Raw genomic sequence first — 21007 nt, forward strand, 5'->3', positions numbered from 1 at the left:
GGGCTTACCGGCTAAGTACGGAGACTGTCTCTAGCTTCGGGGGGAGAGAGCTTTAGCCGTTACCACCACACACTGCTTCCTGCACCTGCTGCTTTTCAGCAATTTAAGCAAAGTCCATGCCAGGAACTGGCTGCCAGACCAAGGCACACCTCAAATGGATCTCTGAAATCGCCTCAGGACTTCTCAACTTGGGGAAGGACCTTAGGGAATCAGCACAGGAGAGCGGGGCTCAATTTTTTCTCCAATTTAAAAGTAGAATTTCTCCTTCCAAAACATACAGCAATCCACATAGGGAGAGGTATATCTACTATCTGCTGGAGACAGAGAAATACTGAAGGGCCGAGGTCACTGCAGGGGTCTATGTAGGATGATGTCAGCTTTGAAACCTAACTTCCGTCTCAATATAACGAAAGGGGAGCATAGCCTATTGGTCCCGAGGCCATCTGGCTACATGCTAGGAAATTTCTCATGTTCTGCAAAGAAAATAAACTGAGCAAGTCTGGGTTTTTTGCTTTAATGATATACTGGCTTTTCACTGTGCAGCACTGCTACTAATACCCGTGGTGATTGTCATTGGAAAAGTGGTGTTCTGTTTCTACCGCTGGCACATCTAGTCTATCACAGCAAGTTCCAAGGAAAGGAAGACAGGTAAGACTAAATTTCTCTGTATAGCATATCAACGTTACAAGCTGGCACTACAGAAGAGTTTCTCAGGCAATCAGACTTACCCTAGAAAGCTGACCTTCAGACTCAAGAGCACTGTGCAGCCGAACTATTCCCACATACTCTTTGCCTGGAAGCGACAGAAGAGTAGTCAGGACAGGCCACTAGGGTTCACTGTACACCACGCTGGGTGATGTTATCACATTTCAGGACAAACCAATTAAATTCCCAGACCCTCATTTGCCATATTTCATGGTTTATTTCCCTCTTAAATCATGTTTCTGGGTCATTCCTTACAGGGGGATTAATAAAACAGCTGACTCGCGCCCTGAACCACTAAAACATTTACTGCTGAAACAATTTAAATTGTGCACAGACTGACACATAAGCATGTTTTATTATTTCCAACAGTTTAATCCCCATACCTGCACTCTGCTGTGATTTCACAAGACGTGTTGCACGCTCTATGCACACTATCAGGCAGCCCGTCACCTTGGGGTCCAGCGTACCACTGTGCCCAGTCTTCTCCACTCGCAAAATTCTGCGGATCCATGCTACCACTTCATGAGAAGAGGGATTGGCAGGCTTATCCAAGTTAATGAAACCTGTTCTACAAGCAAAATAACCAAATTCACACAATCCGATATGAAAGGGGAATGTCAGGGCAGCAAGAAAACACATACGACACCACACAATGCATCCGCAGACTGTGAGGCAGTCAAATCGGGTCACAACTCATGGTCAAGCCGGTCTCACGTACACCATATGTGTCACCGGCTAGGAATTTCCAACTAGCACTGGAAAGTACAACATTGCCAGGCAAAACAGTTCACTTCAAACTACTGGCCTTTTAAGACTTCAGAAAGTTATTTGCCAGTAGAAATCTCTTATTTGTATGAAGAGGGTACATCACACACAGCTCCTGAGAACCAGGAACAGATAGTTAGTGACACACACACAAAAAAAAAAAAAGCAAGCCTACTTGCACTCTCCCAACACTTACCTCACATACTCAACAATGTCTCTTTTAAGGGGGTTAGCCCCAGAAGGAAGAGGAGTATAGTGTGTAGTCCTTATATTTAATTTGTCAAAGTTCTAGAAGGGAAAAAAAAAATAAAAGCAGATTAGAAGCTTGCTATGTATGAAATCAAGCAGCATGAAAATGACAACAGCAGGAATTTTGTTAAGGTGGTGATGACAGGCCTCAAGCCTAAGTTTCAGACTACCATTCTTATGCCTACAAATCCTAAACCGCATGCATAAAATAAGAATTTAATAGCATGCAGCCAGATGGACTCAGGACCAATATCTCTTGCGGATTCTACATTGGCTGGTGCTGATGGCTTCGTGAACGTTTAACATAGAACAATCTTTAATACTGAGGTAGAGGTAGCAGGGAGGGGAACAGGGCTGCAAGTGCCACATGCCGATCACAAGAGTAGAACAACGTTTAACTGTTATGCTGGTTTTCTTTGTTCATTTCCATGATGGCTGATGTTTCTATAAGACTTGCATGCATATAAATTCCTTGGGGAAAATCTCCAGATTTGAACTGAAACAATGCAAGATAAAAGCTTTGCATTAACATCTGGCAAACCAAGTGCAAGAGGAGTTAAGTTAGTTTACAGGGCACTTGGTGACTTTTCTGGTGGTGAATCCCCATTAAGACTTTTGTGGAAGCTTATCTATATGTATCGTGAACGCTTCTGGCATAAAACAGCACGGTTTACCTTAAGCAGTAATGGCCACTGAGAGGTATCCAACTGAGCCACTTTTGATTCTGGTTTGATAAGAAAACTTTCCGTATGTTGTATTTCCTGGATGGGGAAAAAATGGAGAGAGTCTAAAAATTCTAAATGCATCAAACATAAGCAAACAGACTTTTCACGGCCTCTACTATTATGTAAACAGGGAACATTTCAGCAGAACTGCTTACCTGTAACGCGTTCTCCAAGGTCAGCAGGATAGCAGTCCTCTCACATCTGGAGTCCAGCACAGAAATTTGATGTTAAACCTCCCCCCCAGTGAGGCAGAGAGAAATCCAAATCCATAAAAGCTGGAAACTCTAAGAAGGAACACCAAGTCTACCTCAGGCAGAAAAGAAGGCACCAATCATAAAGATACCCAAATCAGACATCTGTAGGAGGGGATCTCGACAATGCCTGGAGCTCTGAAATTCTCCTGGCTGAACAAATAGCCATCAAGAAAACCACTTTAAGAGTCAAATCTTTAACTGCAGCTCTCTTTAATGGTTCAAACTGAGCCTCACACAATCCTCTAAGCACTAGATTCAGATTCCAAGTTTGACAAGTGCTCTGCACCTGAGAATGCAAGTTCTTAGCTCCCTGAAGAAGCCGTATAACATCAGTATATGCAATTAGAAGATACCCCTGCACTTTACCCCGGAAAGAACCCAGTGTCGCTACCTGGACTCCCAGAGTTAAAGGCCAGCATGGGGAGATGAGAAAGCGGTTGTGAAGGCACCAAGCAAAATCTAAAGCATACTCTTATCACATTGAGGACCCGCTGGTCTGACTTTATTTTGGCCCACTCCTCATAAAACTGAGACAACCTGCCTCCTACAACGGGAACAGAGGAATGGACTGGCCTCATTTCATTGAGAGGATTTTGTTCCCCCTGCAGCCTGGGGGTGGTCCAGTCCTACCGAAGCAATGCCCTTGAAAGGACTGGGACCAGGACTGCTGCCTACCTGAGCTCTGTCTGGATGAGGAGCCAGATGACCCGGAAGAGCAGAACCTCCGAGACCCCCAGAACCGAGACAGAGGAACCGAGACAGAGTAGGAAAAGAACCTCTCACCTTGGGTCCTCAGGCAGGCGATGAACCTTGTTCTCCCCCAAGGATTGAATCATGTCTTCCAAATCCTTTCCAAACAGCAGTTTGCCTTTGAAAGGCAGAGAGCCCAATTGAGCTTTGAAGGAGACATCTACAGACCAGTTCCTCAGCCAGAGTAGACTGCGGGCTGAAACAGCTGAACCCATAGACCTGGACGAGGTGCGGAGCAGGTCATAAAGGGCATCTGCACTGTAAGCTAACGCAGCTTCCTCCACGACAGACGGGTTATTCTGCAAGAGCTGTACCCAGTGAAGTCCTCCTCTCAAGGCGAAACTGCTGCACAAGGCAGCCCGCACTCCCAGCACGGAGACCTCGAAAATTTTCTTGAGCTGGATTTCGAGCTTAGGATCCTGGAGATCCTGTCACCGGAATGGTGGACTTTTTGGTGACCAGACACCGCCGCATCTACTTTGGGGACACGAAGGAGGTCTAGGGCTTATTCTGGTAAAGGATACAGCTTATCCATTGCTTTACTGACTTTCAGACCCAAATCCGGGGTGTCCCATTCCCAAAATAGTAAGTCCGTAACTGAAATATGGAACAGGAAGGACCAGGAGGAGCCACGAAGAACAACCATGACAGGATCAATGGACCCCATCTGGGAGTCCTCCGCAGGGGCAACAATGTCCAATTCCTCCAACACCACGGGAATAAGTGCGCCCAACTCATCCCTCCGGAAAAGGCGGACTACCTTGGGGTCATCTCCTTCAAGAACTGGGGGGGGGGCCCCCCATGTCAAGGTCATCCTCCGGGTCTGACCCAGGTAGAGGCATAGCCCTCAGATCCCTATCCTCCGGATCTGAAGACTCTGAGGAGAAAACTTCCATTGGCAGGGATGTCGTGGACCGCAGGACGTGCTTCTTCGTTGTAGGCCCCTCTTCCTCCAGACTCTTGGCTGCTTTCCTCGCTTTGAAAGCTTTATGCAGCAGCATAATAAACTCAGAGGAAAAGGAGGATGAAGATGAGTCCGAAGCCCCCTCAGGGTTCTCCTCATCCGCGTCTATAGCATCCCCACTCGGTCTGCCTCCCTCGGAGGTCGCTGCCGTGGAGATAAAGGCGTGGGGATTTCCCCACCCCCGCCGTGGCTCGCGCCGCCGTGCAAATGGAATCCAAAATGGCGTCCGTTCCCGCGCTGAGTGGGAACGAATCGGGTGAAGAGAGCTGCGGCCGCCCTAGCCTCCCAGGATCTAGACATGCATTCAAAACGTCACCCCCAGTGGCAATGGACATGCCCTCCCCCTCGGGAAGGCAGGCAGAGCATAGGCTGTCGTGGGATACTCACACACACATCCCTGCAGGCGTGACAGGCTGCACCATGTGGCATCGGCAGCAAGTCCGGCTCAACTAACACCCCAGGTGAAAAAGTTCAGCGGCTGCACCCCTCCCCCGCGGGGGAGAACCGAGGCACGCACTCGCTCAGGAACAAACCACTTTTTCGTCTTTTTTTTTCCCCAAACTTGATAGATCTCCGCGGGTCCTGAGGCTCCTGGGGTGAGTGATCAGGGCTCACCGGTATCACCCAGAGCACTGAGAGTAGGAGCGGATAGGAGGGTCCTCGACCCCTGGATCCAGCAGCCTCAACTAACGAGGGGGGGGGGGGAATATGTCCCCTCAGGACCTGCCAACCCCCCAGGAGGCTCAATAGCTCCCTGTTCCTTCCCTGTTGTTTTTTTTTTTCTAAACCAAAACAGACTGCAGACTTTGAACCTCCACCATCTGCTGGAGACAGAGAAATACTGACGGACTGTAGGTGGCACCTGAGGGTATATGGCAGTCAGTCAAAACTTGTTTCCATCTACTGGAGGGGAGGCAAAACCCAGGACTGATCCAGGTACATACAGGGAATGCACTTTCAAGCATTGTCAGAGTCCCTTCGCTCTAAAACTCGACCCGGATAGTCAATTATAAGTTTGTTATAAAGAACCTTTTCGAATTAAGCCATTCATAAGCCAGGGCATATTAGGAACGATTTCACTCTCTCAAATTTACTGCTAATTCCCTTCTTTGTACTTGCATTCTACCAAAGAGCCCCTTCTTGGAATTCATAGAGTAATTTTTATAGGCAACATATCAAGGTGCACTTGGAAATTCTTCTGAATTAGGCTAGTGTTATCTAATGTAATTGGGACTACCAGTATTTCTGTATCTTTCTGCCACATTTTGATTTCCAATTGCATCTCGTGATAGTCAAGGATCTTATCTTTCTCCATATGATCCACAGACACATACAGTTGTGTCGCTTTCAGCCCTACTCCCCTCTGTTAGAAGGGATGGACCAGTGAGGCAAAATCAGTAGTAGGCAAATCACTTCGAGCATCTAGACAGCGCAGAGAGGCTTTCAGAAATCCCTGGCTATATTGCCCTTATATAGAAAGCAACACAGATCGCAAGGCACAAATACGCGCTCACTGGAAGGCTGAATTACGCATACAGGAAAACCCGGCGTGCAACTATACACAATTATAGGCGCGGCGAGAAGAGACAAGCGCGCAGGAAAAAAAGCCACCATGGCCTACCACTCGGCTGGAGAATCAAGCATGACAGCAGGGCTTAGCCAAAGGCTGCTCTCAGCCTGCCGAGCCCACGCAGCCTCCGCACCTCACTATACTCCCTAGAGAAAAGAGAGGGAAGAAGGGAAAAGGAGCTTTGAAGGAGACAGCGTCCCCATAGTCAAGACCACACCCATCAACAAAAAGGTACTAGGTTCTACATTTGAAGATATTGAGAAAATGACAGAGGTTGGAACCAAAGAAAATGTCATCTCAATTTGACTCATTTCCATGGATAATGATGAGCGAAATGGAAACCACACTTCTTAGAAACGTTGAAAAGTAATAGGACCTAAAGGATCCATGGATATGTATTCCAAAAGCATCAGATCTAGCATATATGCTGTCCACAACTTAAATACCTTAGACCTGTTTTGTCCAACCAGGTTAACAGTAAACTCCATTTTTGCTATTTGACAGCTTTTTATTAAAAATTGAATTTGGGCTCTTCTCAGGATACATGGCTTTCTGACAAGAACAAATATAAAAAATGCATAGGAAATGACTAAAGAAAGTCCCAAACTTCCTTCCAAAATGAGCATGCCTCCTTACACTCCCAAAGGAGGTGCAGTGTTGCTCTTGCTTGATGACATTTCCCACGTCTGATGAGATTATTCCCGCCTTATACGCCTTAACAGGCCAGAATATTAACCAGTGCGGGATTTTATAATGCAATTCCTGTAATGCTATATAACAGGACACCCTATAAATCAAATTACTACATCTTATGTCATCCTCAGTAAGTGACTGTACTAAATCTTTACTCTAGTTATCAGCCAGTGATTGTAGCAAATAATACACCACTGTATGCAATGGAGAAATTACTTACCTGATAAATTTGTTTTCCTTAGTGTAGACAGATGGACTCAGGACCAATGGGTATAGTGTACTCCTGATAGCAGTAGGAGACGGATCAGATATCAATCTGACGTCAGCCCTAGTACATATACAACTGCAGGAAGTATTCTCCTCGAAAAGCATTGTGGCCTGACTTCAGTGCCGGGAAAAATAGTGGAAACTATTCTCAAGATAAAAATCGTAGAGCATATAGAAAGACGTGGTTTAATGGAACACACAGTCAAACATGGATTTACCCAAGGGAAGTCTTGCCTAACAAATCTGCTTCATTTTTTTGAAGGGGTTAATAAACATGTGGATAAAGGTGAACCAGTAGATGTAGTGGATTTGGATTTTCAGAAGGCGTTTGACAAAGTCCCTCATGAGCGGCTTCTACGAAAACTAAAAAGTCATGGGATAGGAGGAGATGTCCTTTCATGGATTACAAACTGGTTAAAAGACAGGAAACAGAGAGTAGGATTAAATGGTCAATTTTCTCAGTGGAAAAGGGTAAACAGTGGAGTGCCTCAGGGATCTGTACTTGGACCAGTGCTTTTCAATATATATATATATGATCTGGAAAGGAATAAGACGAGTGAGGTTATCAAATTTGCAGATGATACAAAATTATTTAGAGTAGTTAAATCACAAGTGGACTGTGATACATTACAGGAGGACCTTGCAAGATGAAGATTGGGCATCCAAATGGCAGATGAAATTTAACGTAGACGTGATGCATATAGGGAAAAATAACCCTTGCTGTAGTTACACGATGGTAGGTTCCATATTAGGAGCTACCACCCAGGAAAAGATCTAGCCATCATAGTGGATAATACTTTAAAATAGTCGGCTCAGTGTGCTGCGGCAGTCAAAAAAATAAATAAATAGAATGTTAGGAATGGATGGTTAATAGAACAGAAAATGTCAAAGCCTCTATATTGCTCCATGGTGAGACCGCACCTTGAATGCTGTGTACAATGCTGGTCGCCGCATCTCAAAAAAGATATAGTTGCGATGGAGAAGGTACAAAGAAGGGCAACCAAAATGATAAAGGGGATGGAACAGCTCCCCTACGAGGAAAGGCTGAAGAGATTAGGGCTGTTCAGCTTGGAGAAGAGACAGCTGAGGGAGGATGAGGTCTTTAAGATCATGAGAGGTCTTGAACGAGTAGATGTGACTCGGTTATTTACACTTTCGAATAACAGAAGGACTAGGGGGCATTCCATGAAGTTAGCAAGTAGCACATTTAAGATTAATCGGAGAAAATTCTTTCACTCAATGCACAATAAAGCTCTGGAATTTGTTGCCAGAGGATGTGGTTAGTGCAGTTAGTGTAGCTGGGTTCAAAAAAGGTTTGGATAAGTTCTTGGAGGAGAAGTCCATTAACGGCTATTAACTGCTATTAATTGCATCAGTAGCATGGGATCTTCTTAGTGCTTGGGTAATTGCCAGGTTCTTGTGGCCTGGTTTAGCCTCTGTTGGAAACAGGATGCTGGGCTCAATGGACCCTTGGTCTGACCAAGCATGCCAATTTCTTATGTATGAGTGAATAAATTTGAGTAACTTGATTAACTTTATAACTTGGTTAACCTGATTAATTTGAACTGGTTGAATTGGCTATAGCTGGAGACCACCAATGCCCTCAACCAAGAAACGTTGACACCCGGTAGGATGGGTGTCCAAGATGAAGGAAAGCATGGCTTACCCGTCAATCACTTGCTCCCGGGGACGTCCCCCGAGAATTCCATGAGTAATGGCAGCTGTGAGTGGGATGATGAGTCCATCTGTCTACACTAAGGAAAACGAAATTATCAGGTAAGTAATTTCTCCATTTCCTAGCGTGTAGCAGATGGAGTCAGGACCAATGGGATGTATAAATCTACTCCCGAACTGGGTGGGAGGCTGCCCGTGACCCACTTAGTACTGCCCTTGCAAATGCTGTGTCCTCCCGAGCCTGAACATCCAGGCAGTAAAACCTGGAGGTGGTGTGGATAGAGGGCCATGTCACCACCCTGCAGATCTCGGTGGGTGACAGCATCTTGGTTTGGTGGTGGCTTGCCTGCTTCCACATAGGCCGCCTTGATGACTTCTTTGATCAGCGGACTACAGTTGCTCACGAGGCCGCTTCCCCCTGCTTCTTCCCACTGTGAAGGACAAATAGATGGTCCGTCTTTCGTAGGTTCCGACCTTTCCAGGTATCGGACTAGGAGTGTGCCGATGTTGAGATGGCGTAGACTTCGAGCCTCTTCCAAATTCTTATGCTCATCTGGTGATGGTAGCAAGATGGTTTGGTTGAGATGGAAGTGAGACACCACTTTGGGGAGGAACGACGGAACTGTGTGTAACTGGATGGTTCCTGGGGTGAGTCTGAGGAACGGCTCTCGGCAGGACAGTGCTTGTAGCTCGGATATAGGACGGGCTGAACAGACTGCCAGCAGGAAGGCTGTCTTCAATTTTAATAGTGGGAGAGACAGGCCGCAGACAGGTCTGAAGGAGGTTCCTGCTAGGAAATCTAGGACCAGGTTAAGGTTCCAAAGAGGCACCGGCCACTTTAGGGGTGGTCGGATGTGCTTGACTCCTTTCAGGAAGCGGGAGACATCCGGGTGAGAGGCTATGCTTGTAGGTAATCCCATGATGTGGGGCGAAGTCTGCTCAACAGGGTTCGTAACTGGGTCATCAGTTTTGATCTCCTTGTCGGTGTCAGGATGACCTTGTCTTGTTTGGTGTCGAACCGGACTCCCAAGTATTCTAGAGATTGGGAAGGCTGCAGGCAGCTCTTGTTTGTGTTGACCACCCACCTGAGGCTCTCCAGTAGAGTTTTGACTCTGTTGGTTGCCTGGTGGCTTTCCTCCGGGGATTTCGCTCTGATCAGCCAATCGTCTAGATAAGGGTGCACGCGGATTCCTTCCTTCCTCAGTGTTGCTGCCACCACCACTATGATCTTGGTGAACGTCCGGAGGGTGCAGTGGCTAACCCGAAAGGTAGTGCCCGGAACTGGTAGTGACAGTCCAGGATCGAGAAGCATAGAAAACGCTGATGCTCTTGATGGATTGGAATGTGTAGGTAGGCTTCCGACAGATCCAGGGAGGTAAGGAATTCTCCCGGTTGTATCGCCTTATTACCGAGCATAGGGTTTCCAGGCGGAAGCAAGGAATCTTCAGGTGACGGTTGACCGCCTTGAGGTCCAGGATGGATCTGAACGGACCTTCCTTCTTGGGAACGATAAAATAGATGGAATAATGTCCAGTATTTATTTTTGTGGAGGCACCGGTGTTATAGCCTCTAAGGCTAGTAATCTGGGCAGTGTTGCTTCCACTACCATTCTCTTGGAAGGGTCGTGACAGGGAGATTCCACAAACTTGTCCGGAGGGAGGTGATGGAAATCCAGGTAATATCCCTCTCGAATGATGAATAGGACCCACTTGTCCGAAGTTCTCTCAACCCATCTTTGGTAGAACAGGGCCAGTCTGCCCCCTATGGGTTCTTCCTTTGGATGGGTCGGCTGATTTTCATTGTGGGGTGCGGCTGGGGCCTGGGACCGAGCTAGCTCCCCTTTTGTTGTGCTTGTTCCAAAAGGACTGGCTCCGGCCTGCAGGGCTGGCCGCTTCATATGAACTTCTATATGGGTTGAAGTGCTGTGATCCTCTGCCCCTGGAGGTCCAGGGGAAGGATCGCTGGTTTCTCTTATTCCTGTCCTCCGGTAGCTGCGGCAGTGGGAACTCGCCCCACTTGTTGGCTAGTTTCTCTAGTTCGCTTCCAAACAGAGTGTTCCCTTGAAAGGCATCCTTTTGAGTCTTGTTTTGGAGGATGTGTCAGCTGACCAGTTTCGGAGCCAGATTTGTCTTCTGGCCGCCACGGCGGATGAGACTCCTCTAAACTGCTGTGCGTACCAGATCCGAAGCGGCGTCCGTGAGGAAAGATATAGCTGGTTCCAGGGCTTCCCCAGGAGTGTTGTTCCTGCTCTGTGCTATTAATGGAGAAGTCCTTTAACGGCTATTAATCAAGTTTACTTAGGGAATAGCCACTGCTATTTGAAACAGTAGCATGGGATCTTCTTAGTGTTTGGGTAATTCCAGGTTCTTATGACCTGGTTTGGCCTCTGTTGGAAACAGGATGTTGGGCTTGATGGACCCTTGGTCTGACCCAGCATGGCAATTTCTTAATTTCTTATGCTAAGCAGGCGCATCACCACAGCAGGCCGCGATCTGTAGAGACATAGCAGAGACGTCAAAGGACTGTTTGAGGATAGATTCCAGACATCTGTCTTGAGCATCCTTGAGTGCTGCTCCTCCCTCCACCAGGATAGTAGTGCGCTTCGAGATCGCGCAGACTATGGCATCCACTTTCAGACCTGCCAGGAGATCTTTGGTGGCTGTGTCGAGAGGGTACATGGCTGCCAGAGCCCGTCCCCTTTGAACGTGGTTTCTGGGGCATCCCATTCCAGGTCAATTAGTTGCTGGATGGCTTGTAATAATGGGAAATGGTGGGACTTCTGACGAAGTCCCTCCAAAAGTGGGTTCGTCTTAGGTTCCCCCGAGGCACTTGAGCCCGGGATGGCAAGCTCTTTTAAGCTGTGTGTGACCAGGTCTGGAAGCTCGTCCTTGGTGAAGAGGCGTCTCATGGTTCAGTGGGGTTCTGTCCCCAGACGGAGTTCCCCTTCCTCTAGGGGTTCTGACTCCTCATCTGAGATGTCTGTGTCCCCGAAGGTGGGGCTTCTGGGCGGTGGGATCACTTCCCTGGGCATAGAGGGTCCTGGCATATTGAGGTCCTCTGGTGGGGCCTGTGACCACATTGTAGGAGGCCCAGGTTTCATGTGGACGAAGGTATGCAGACCTTTGAAGAATTCCACCCAGGAGATAGAAGCTAGGCCTAGACTAGGGGGCACAGTGTCCCTGGGGAGCCCCGTTTGATGCTAGCTCTGGCGTACTGCTCAAGAGGCTGGGGTCCGGTACTGGCTAGAGAGGGCCATGAGTTGGGTCTCCTAGGGCCTCTTCGCACTGTATATACAGGGTTGTGGCCTCCTCATGCTGTGCAGCTCTAATGTGGCATGCTGGGCAAAGGCCCTGAGCTTTGAACTTATTTTCAGGTGATGCCATGGCTTGTGCGCATATAATACAGTTGTGCGCTCTGGTGTGTGAAGTTGCCCGTGTAGGTTGGTGCGCGCGTGCAGATGTGCGCGCTGTTGTATGCACAAGTCGAAATTATGCACCCGGCACAGTGAGCGCGTGGCTATGCGCTTCACTTTTGCGCCCGGTACTTGTGCACGCGATGTTGTGCGCACGGCTCGAGACAGCGGACAGGGCGGCGAACATGGTCAAAATGGTGGCAGCGACCACGTGGACAATATGGCGACCACCTCGGAAGGTCTCACGTGGGAGGACTCTCTGATCTGACCAGGGTCTAGCCCTGCTAGGGCAGATCAACCTGGTGGCACTGGTCCCAGCTGGCGACCTGTGCGTCTCCTCGAGCTTCTGAGACCAGAGACTTAAATAGATTTCTACCTTACCTTGTCCCGGGGCTTCCCGGTTTCGTTCCGGGCGGTCTCAGGCTGCGGGGGGGAAGAGGGAAAATACCTTCACCGCCACGCTCAAGGTTGCACCCGCTGCCTCTCAGCCTCACCTGATGTCGGGGGCTAGGTCCCCGCTGAGGGTCGGCCGCCGGCCCGAGGCTTACCTCCGAGGGATCGCGGAAATCACCTCAGGAATCTCGACTGTGGGAGGGACCCAACGGGTGTCATCGCAGGAGAGCAGGGCTTGTCTGTAGAGGTAAAATATCTTAATTTGGATCTCTTTGGTAAAATTTACTCTAACGCTGTGCTAGCGTGCCTAGAGTCCCTAACTGCTATGGAGACGGAAAATACTGAAGAGCTGCACTTCCTGCAGGTCAGATTGAAATCTGATCCGTCTCCAACTGCTATCAGGAGTACACTATACCAAATGGTCCTGAGTCCATCTGCTACACGCTAGGAAAATATGCATTATCCATTGATTTTTTTATTTTTTAATAAATGGCATAGTCTCCAAAAAGCACCTGAAGCGATAATCCTATCTTGCACAGGTGCAAGCTTTTCTATATAGCTCTTCACTTGCATATAATACAAAATAATCTTTCGACTGTAATGGAATTTGATCCATACAATATTGGAACGACTGTACTTTACCTGACTTCAAATCAATAAAAGTAATAATACATGCTTTACCAGCTTTCTCTATTGCTTCTTTAAGTCCACGCCTGGCTAGGCTACCAAACTCAATATGCTCAACTGAGAGAGACCTATTGGTATTACCTCAGGAGCTCAAGCAGTGCTTCCAAACTTTTTCTTTTTTTTTAACCACTACAATCCATCCCCATTAGGGAGATGTGTATCCACCATCTGCCGGAGACTGAAAATACTGGAAGGACAATGTCAAAGCAAGGCTATATGTCCTTGACATCTGTTTTACTCCGTCTCTATCTGCTGGTAGAGATATATAACCCACTCGTGTGCATTGGCCTGCCCGAGTGTAGAGCAAGCTCAAAATTTCTAGAAAATTAAAAAAATTTCCAAGCTGGGCTCCATTTGTTAGGACTGCCCTCCTGCTTGCCCTCAGAGAATTCTTATTTTGCAACTGCCACCATCAAGTGTATATGGGAGAAAAAGCCCTTTGATAGATCATGCCTACTGGATATACTGCACATCCACATGTCTAAATTAGCCACAAGAAGCAAACAATGCATAGCTTTCACAAATGCAAATATTCTGAATCATAACATTTAAATGTCTGTGACACCTATGCAATTTACACATCTTTGATGCTATGTCCAAGTTCCACATCAGAAAGAGGACAAATGATTAATTTAAACAAAAAGTAATCCTTTCTAAAATGTTTCTAGGTGGACTTTCCACATATTTACTTCAGGCAATGTTTTTCTAGTATACTTTGACAAGGCCGATCCAAGGATGATATATACAAGTCTGTAAAGGAGGACGTTCTACCTATAACACTGCTGTACAACGCATGGACCCACCCTCCCCTTTCACCACAACTACTACATTTTCAACTGCATGCACATATTCTGCTTTTGTTAAAAGATAATAATGTTGCTAGTTGTCATTCAATTCATAGCACATGAAACTGTCACATGCAGTTGGTTCAAGTACTGGGCACGCTCCTCCAACACATTCACTCTACAGCTGCATGAATTTAGTCCTGGGGGAATTCTGCACTACACATTTGCTCAAAATTCCCCTCGCTGTGCAGCTGCGCAGAATTTGGTGGGTCCCAGCATGCCACAAGCAGAGCAGAAGCAGGCCCAGCGTGCCTCGAATGAAAGCCATCTCAGTCGTGGCAAAGGAGGAGCAGGCCCAGGGGTGCTGCGAGCAAAGGCTGTTCCACTCACGGCAAAGATGGAGCAGGCCCCAGTGAAAGAGTCTGTGTGTGTATGTAAAACTGCAAGCCTGGGGGATGAGAAAGATCATGTGTGAGAGTGTGTGGATGTGGATGCCAGAGAGACAGAGGGAGCCTATGTGATAAGATTGTGAAGGCGTATGTTAGAGCGAGATTGGGAACTGATATGTGTGGAAAAAAGGGGATTGCGTGTGAGGGTGCTTGTTTGTGATAGGAGCCTGTGTGAAGGAATGTGTGTGGGAGAGAGGCAGCCTATGTGTAGAGGGGCGGTGAGCGAGAGAGGGAGCCAATATGCAGGGGTGTGTGAGAGAAAGAGAGCCTGTATGGGTGTGTGTGCGCGCAAGAGAGAGCGCCTGTTATGAGGGGATGTGTATGTGCACTAAAGAGAGGGAGCCTTGTCAGTGAGAGACACAGAGGCAGGGGGGGAGCCTGTGCAAGGGAGGGTCAGTACTGAAAGAGGGTTCAAACTCTGGGAGTAGAGTGTGGAATGGGCTGAGCTCAGAGCGGGAGAGGAGAGAGTGACAGGAGGAGGAGTTGGGTCTCTAGAGGGCAAAAGTGAAAGAAGACTGGCCAGGGGTGTAGGGAGAGAGGGTGGAAACCCTCTTGCAGTGAACTTCTAGGAAAAGTCTGCTCCAAATAGTTAAAACTCTACATCTAAGTAATATTTTTTCTGTATTACATTTTAAAATTAAAGACTCATGTATATTGTGTTATTTTGATCAATATAAAGTTTACAGAATTTTAAGTTTTTGTGCACAGAATTCACTAGGAGAAATGAATTGCAATAAAGCATTACTCACAGCAACATCTTCTTCTGCCAAAGATTTTCTATTCTTTTTCTTCTTGTGTTTCTTACTTACAGACACTAAAACAAAAACAGTAAAGGTCTTTTGAAATTAACAAATAACCAAAATAAGATAGAGACGCTTACCTATAACAGATGTTTTGAGGACAGCAGGATGTCAGTCCGGGCAAGTAAAGGACATCACCCGATGGAGCCTAGCCTGGAACTTATGTCAAAAATTTCCTAGAACTTTGGCTATACCCTAACTTAGCATGTGCAGGCTGGCATCATACTATGCCATGTGGAAGCTCCTCAGTCTACTTTTTAAATTTATTCTTGGTGAAGCCAAATCCAGAAGGAGATGGGTGAGTTTGAGAGAGTTCTGGCACTAATTCTGACCTTGGGCAAGTCGCTTCAGCCTCCACCACCTGCTTCACTAAGGCTTTTCTCCCTTACCTGATAATTTCGTTCTCCTTAGTGTAGACAGATGGACTCAGGACCAATGGGTTATGTGCTCTCCTTGCAGCAGATGGAGACCGAGTCAGGTTTCAAAGCTGCCATCACCCTAAATATATCTGTAGTGACCTCATCCATTCAGTATCTCTCCATCTCCTAGCAGATGTGGACACGCTATCCTCATACCAACAGCAGTGTCTAGCGGGATTGCAGCGCTAGTTTGAAGAAGAAACAAACTTAATTCTAAATTGGGAGAAAGATCGAGCCCCGAGTCCATCTGGCTACACGCTAGGAAAAATACTTTGATGAATCAGACCCTTAGATTGTAAGCCCTCTGGATATAGGAAAATACCTACAAGTACCTGAATGTAATCTGCTTTGAAGTGTTGGAAAGGTGGAAAATAAATAAACAAATCCTGCTGTTCTCAGAAAATATCCGTTAGTAATTCTGCTTTCTCCAAGGACAAAGCAGGATGGCAGTCCTCACAAATAAGGAACCCCCTGCCTAAAGGGTCCCCCAAAAGAAAAAGTGGAAAACCAAACAATAGTGCCAACAGGCGTAACCAGAACTATTTTTGGTGACAAAAAGTTTTTATCTTATTTATCTAGCAAAGGGGCAGCCTGGAACAAAAACAGGCCCTAGGAGGGATAGAGTTGGGTTCTACAGTTCAAAGATTCTGCAGAGCAAACTGGCCAAACCTTTCATCAAGCACCCTTGTCTAAGCAACAATGTGTGGAACGAATTCCAGACTGATCTTAGGTAAACTATCGATTTTGCCATGGCTATGACATGACCCACCCAAGCATACTAGAAAGAGATGCAATTTGCTAGCCAATTGAAGAGAGACTATTTGGCAATCTCTAATTTATTGGTGTAATCTGAAACAAAGCTGGGTAAGCTTTCTATGGACTTCAGTCTCTTCCGAATAGAAAGCTAAGGGATAGATTTTAAAAGCCCTACATGCGCCAAATCAGGGAGATACATGTGTCTCAGGCCGGTGCATGGCGCACATATTTTAAGAAGCGTCCATGGGCGCGAACAGAAGAAAAAAGTCAAAAAAAAAAAAAGAGGGCGGGGCATGGGGGTTCTGGGAATTTAAATGGAAATGAGTGCTTAAGTATTTACACGCACAAGTGGGGTCCCCTACTGCGTAGCTTTACTGCTGCTATAGATGGCGTGTAAATTATAAAACAAAAAAAAACTAGGCTAGTCAGGGGGGTTTAAAAGTTGGAGCAGGTAGAGTAAGCGAGATTAGTTAGCTAAGGGGGTTAGGAAGTCCTAGCCTGTAAATGGGCAAAATGGGAACAAATTGATTTAACTCATAATTGCATCGGCGCACACGTATATATTAAAATCCACCCCCGCCCCCTTATTCAGTAGAAGCAGCACACTCACACGCATCCAAATAAAATGGCGTGCAAGGTTACGTACGTCCAGCCATTTTTATAAGATGCGCAAATATACGCCTGCATGTTATAAAATGGCCACATCCGTGGGCGCAAGCTGGCATATGCGGGGTCACGTATACCTGTGCAGCTGATTTAAGGCTACCAGTCAAAGGCTCTAATGCAGTCCAAACTGCTTGGTGCTTGCTCGCCTTGGTGGACATAAGGCCTTGGAAAGAATGCTGGAAAATGACTTAAGATGGAATTCTGACACTAGAAGGGCCCCCCCATGGACAATTCCTGCCTACTCTGGACAAAGAAAACCCTAGGAAAAAGGAGTGTGAATATTCATGATCAGTGGGCTCTGCAGAAAAGGTGTCCCCAAGTGGACAAGTGTTGTCATGCCAGCAAGAAACTTTGCCATAAAAGTTGTGGGCTGGGCTCCATCGGATGTCGTCAGCCATTCGTGAGGGCTGCCATCTTGCTTGTCCTCAGAAACCAATACATTCCATAATTGCAATACACCATAACCATGCCTTCAGTGGTATGTTTAGGCAAACCTTTTCTGATGCTGTTCCACATGACACTTCTCATGGAGAATAATGAGGAAACTTGTTTAAGAGATGGTTTAATCTTCCTGATTTGGACAAGGTCAAACTATTTAGTGCTCCTGGTGAGTCTGGGTGGCTGGGCATTAACCCCAAAATTATACAGTTTCTCAAGCTCAAAAGGCCAAGAAAGGCTCATCTTCATCTTATGACATTACTACCACAAAGAGAAAATCAAAGAACAGTGAGATATGGTAACTGCCAAACTGCAGTGCCTGTGAGTGAGTGGCATATCAACTTGGAAGCTGTTACTCTTCCACTTATATACTGTACTAGTCCAATAAACCATATGGAAGGATAAGATCTTATCTTAGCAAAAAGATTTTAGTTTAATGAAACAAAGGAATCAGCAGTTTGTCCCACTAATGTTCAAGTAAAAAAGCTTTAAAAGTACTTGCTGGACATGTGACACCTTAAAAAGGCATGTAATCTATCTTTTTGTAATCACAACCTAAGATTAAAATCCTAAATAGGATCAACATGGTGGTACACGGTTGCTCAATCTCAAGTTTCTTCATAATAGAAAATAGCAAAACAACTATTTTCAGATATTTTAATGAAAAATGTAATTAAATCTGAGAAATTTCTTACAATGATATTACTTTGACACAAAAAATGAAAACTTTGACATTTGATATTTTTACCATGAATAGCCTCAAAGCATATTATAATAAATTTAAAGTGACAATAGCACTACATCAATAACATTGATGGATGATTTATATATTTAAAAGGAGAGATTCATAGTTACGTTATTTTGTTGGGGCTGCAGAAATAGCAATTTTTTTGGTAACTAGGTTTTTGATCAGGAATGCCTGGCTAAAAAGCCATGCTTTATCTTTCTTCCTGAATGTGAGGTAGCTAGGCTCCAAGCGCAGGGATAACTGAAGCATGTTTCAAATCTTTGTACTAGTAAAAAGTCAGCTGTAAGGTTAAACTTCCAATATCCACGACCATCCTTTTACTGGGCTTCTAGATCCGATCTAGAGTAAAACTGCTCTCCGACCACGTGTAGCGGCCGAGTAAGGCCTGAAGCCGAACCGAAAGGGCCTTCAACTTGCCATGTGTGTCAGTTTCCGCTCGCAAGCCACCCCTCAAGCTGCAAGCTAAAGACGCTCAGTACTAATTTTGCCTTCGCATTTTAGCTAGAAGAGAACCTAAATCAAAACCAGCAACAACTACAGTTAAGACGTATACGCTGCTGAAAGGCGTTGAAAGGGAAAAACACCAAAGGGTGAAGCCAGTGAATAAGTCACTAAACCAAGTGGTGATTTTAAGTGCCTAAGCAAATGAAGAACACACGCGAGTGTGCACGATGCCCTGCTCTCTTATTCTGGCAAGACAAACAGCGGTACAGAAAACATGGCCCTAGCCCAACAAGCCTCCATTCTCAAACATAGCACTCCTGTCTGCAGCAGTCAGCCCCCCGGACAGAAAGCTGCGCATATGGGCCTCGTGCGTTAATACATTATCACCGTGCAATTACACACATATGCACCTTTCCCAATTCCCATCCATATCCAGTGCGTGCTGCTGCAAGCACACAAACTGTTTTTGCAACTCTGAAAACGCGCCTAATCCACGCTAACGCCCTCCCCAGGCCTAGGTCGTGGTTTGGACATGGAAAAGGCAGAGCCAATGCTCCACGTGCGCGAAGAGCATACGAGACTATTCGAGTAGGTTGGTAGGCCTCAAGCTTCCAGAAACGCGGCGTTCCCTCCTCGCCCAATTTGCGCAATGCGCGCTGCCCGTGTTTCCGCACCCGCAAGCGGCGTGCTCGTCTATCGCCAGACACTTACCGTCACCGTCCGCCATGACAGCACACGCTAGCTCTACCAGGACACCCGCGTGTACCTCTAGCCCTGCGCATTGCCAGCCCCGCCCACAAATGACAAGGCCCTCTTCTCTCCCGGGCGCAGAGGAAATAGCGTGATGACGTAGGCAGTGCGCGAGAAGAGGGAGGGGCGTTGACTTTTTCTCTTCTTATCCTCCTCCCCTTTTATTTTAACCATTCTATATATATAATATTGGCCCTACGTACAACACGGTCATGCCAATAAAGTTATACGAATCTGACTAATGGGTTGGCAGGGCTCTGGAAAGTGTTTTTGCTTATTTAGCAGCTACATTTGGCAACTTTTGGAAGACAATGAAGATTATAGAGCTGTACACCTTTTTTTTTTTTTTGTTACAACGCTGAAATTTCCATCGGCTTCGTTGCTGACTGAGCATGTCTGGAAGCAGGAAAGAGGTGGTGTGGGTATGTTTCTGCAGAGCCCGCTTCTTTTGCTTCCTTTTGAAGATGTAGCCCTTGCCCACTGACCAATTAGGCATAAAATGATCAAGTGTATTAGGGCGGTGTCAGTCACTGGTAGTGAGTGTGAACATAAGATATGCCCATACTGGGTCCATCAAGCCCAGTTTCAGATGGAATCTTAAGAACTTAAGATATATAACTTTTAAAAAGATCAAGTGGAGAAATCATTTTAATCAATGGAAAATTGAGAATCTTCCAGTTCAGGCTTCTTAAAGAAATGTCAACATTCTCCACCTTCTTAGCATAGACCAGATCAGATTGAAATCCATGTTGTACTTTCTCAACTGAAGAGACTCGAGATTCCAAAGCTTCAACTTTTGCACCATAAGTTGTTACCAAACTTTCAGGCGCTAAAACACGACGATTAGTGTCCAAGGTAACACTAGTTAAGGAAGAAATAGCAGATTCCAAAGACGCCAAGGGATTCCATACTGTTTCAAGTTTTATAACTGTTAGTTTAGACCAAAATGATAAAGAGAATGAAACAGCTCCCCTTTGAGGAAAGTCTAAAGACTTGGAGAAGACTGAAGTGGAATATGATTGAGGTGTTTAAAATCATGAGAGGTCTAGAACGGGTAAATGTGAATTGGTTATTTATTCTTTCGGATAATAGAAGGGCTAGGGCACTCTATGCAGGGCAGGCGGAAGCACTAGGCGGTCGCCTAGGGCGCCATCTTCCCGGGGGCGGCACTGCCCCGGTAAAATTAAGAGAGCCACGCTCAGCAGCTGCCCCAGTAAAATTAAAAGAGCTGCATTAAGCCGCCGCCCCCCCGATAAAAATAAAAGAGCCGCTACTGGCAGCCCACCCCAAAAGACCCATCTGACCTCCCCCAGCAGTTCTCAACCAGTGTGTCGCGTGCTCCCGGTCTCTCCCGCTGCTCTTTCTTCCCTGCTGCCGTTGCCGCCGGGCTATCAGCACATTCAAGCCCAGTGGGAACGGCAGCAGTGCTAAAAAGCTGTGGCACTTGTGGCTGTCCTTTTCTTCTTCCCGCGCACTTGACCTCCCCCCCCCCGTGACCCGGAACAGGAAGTGATATGCCGTGTGCGGGAAGAAGAAAGAGCAGTGCCGCGCGATAAAGTAGCAGCGGCCCCCGAGCAATTGAAGCAGCCAGTACTTGGGAAAGGAGTCAGCAGCATGAGCCTCCCGCGGCCGATGGGATTCTTC

General features: G+C 46.5%; 1 protein-coding gene across 2 annotated transcripts in view; it reads right to left on the bottom strand.

Annotated features, from left to right (window-relative positions):
* Window positions 1-19474, bottom strand: part of DKC1 (dyskerin pseudouridine synthase 1) — a 53501-nt gene extending 34027 nt beyond the window's left edge. Inside the window, exons 1-6 of one of the 2 annotated variants that reach the window (XM_029607201.1) lie at window positions 19325-19474; window positions 15092-15156; window positions 2394-2480; window positions 1667-1758; window positions 1089-1273; window positions 729-793 (exon numbers count right to left, since the gene is read on the bottom strand). In XM_029607201.1, coding sequence (XP_029463061.1) covers window positions 729-793; window positions 1089-1273; window positions 1667-1758; window positions 2394-2480; window positions 15092-15156; window positions 19325-19340 — 510 coding nt within the window. In that variant the 5' untranslated portion in view covers window positions 19341-19474. Of the gene's footprint in view, window positions 1-728; window positions 794-1088; window positions 1274-1666; window positions 1759-2393; window positions 2481-15091; window positions 15157-17477; window positions 17765-19324 lie in introns of those variants that run through there. The other variant, XM_029607200.1, reaches the window with a different exon arrangement.
* Window positions 19475-21007: the final 1533 nt, after the last annotated feature.

This window comes from Rhinatrema bivittatum, chromosome 6 (assembly GCF_901001135.1).
Source record: "Rhinatrema bivittatum chromosome 6, aRhiBiv1.1, whole genome shotgun sequence".
Taxonomy (NCBI): Eukaryota; Metazoa; Chordata; class Amphibia; order Gymnophiona; family Rhinatrematidae; genus Rhinatrema; species Rhinatrema bivittatum.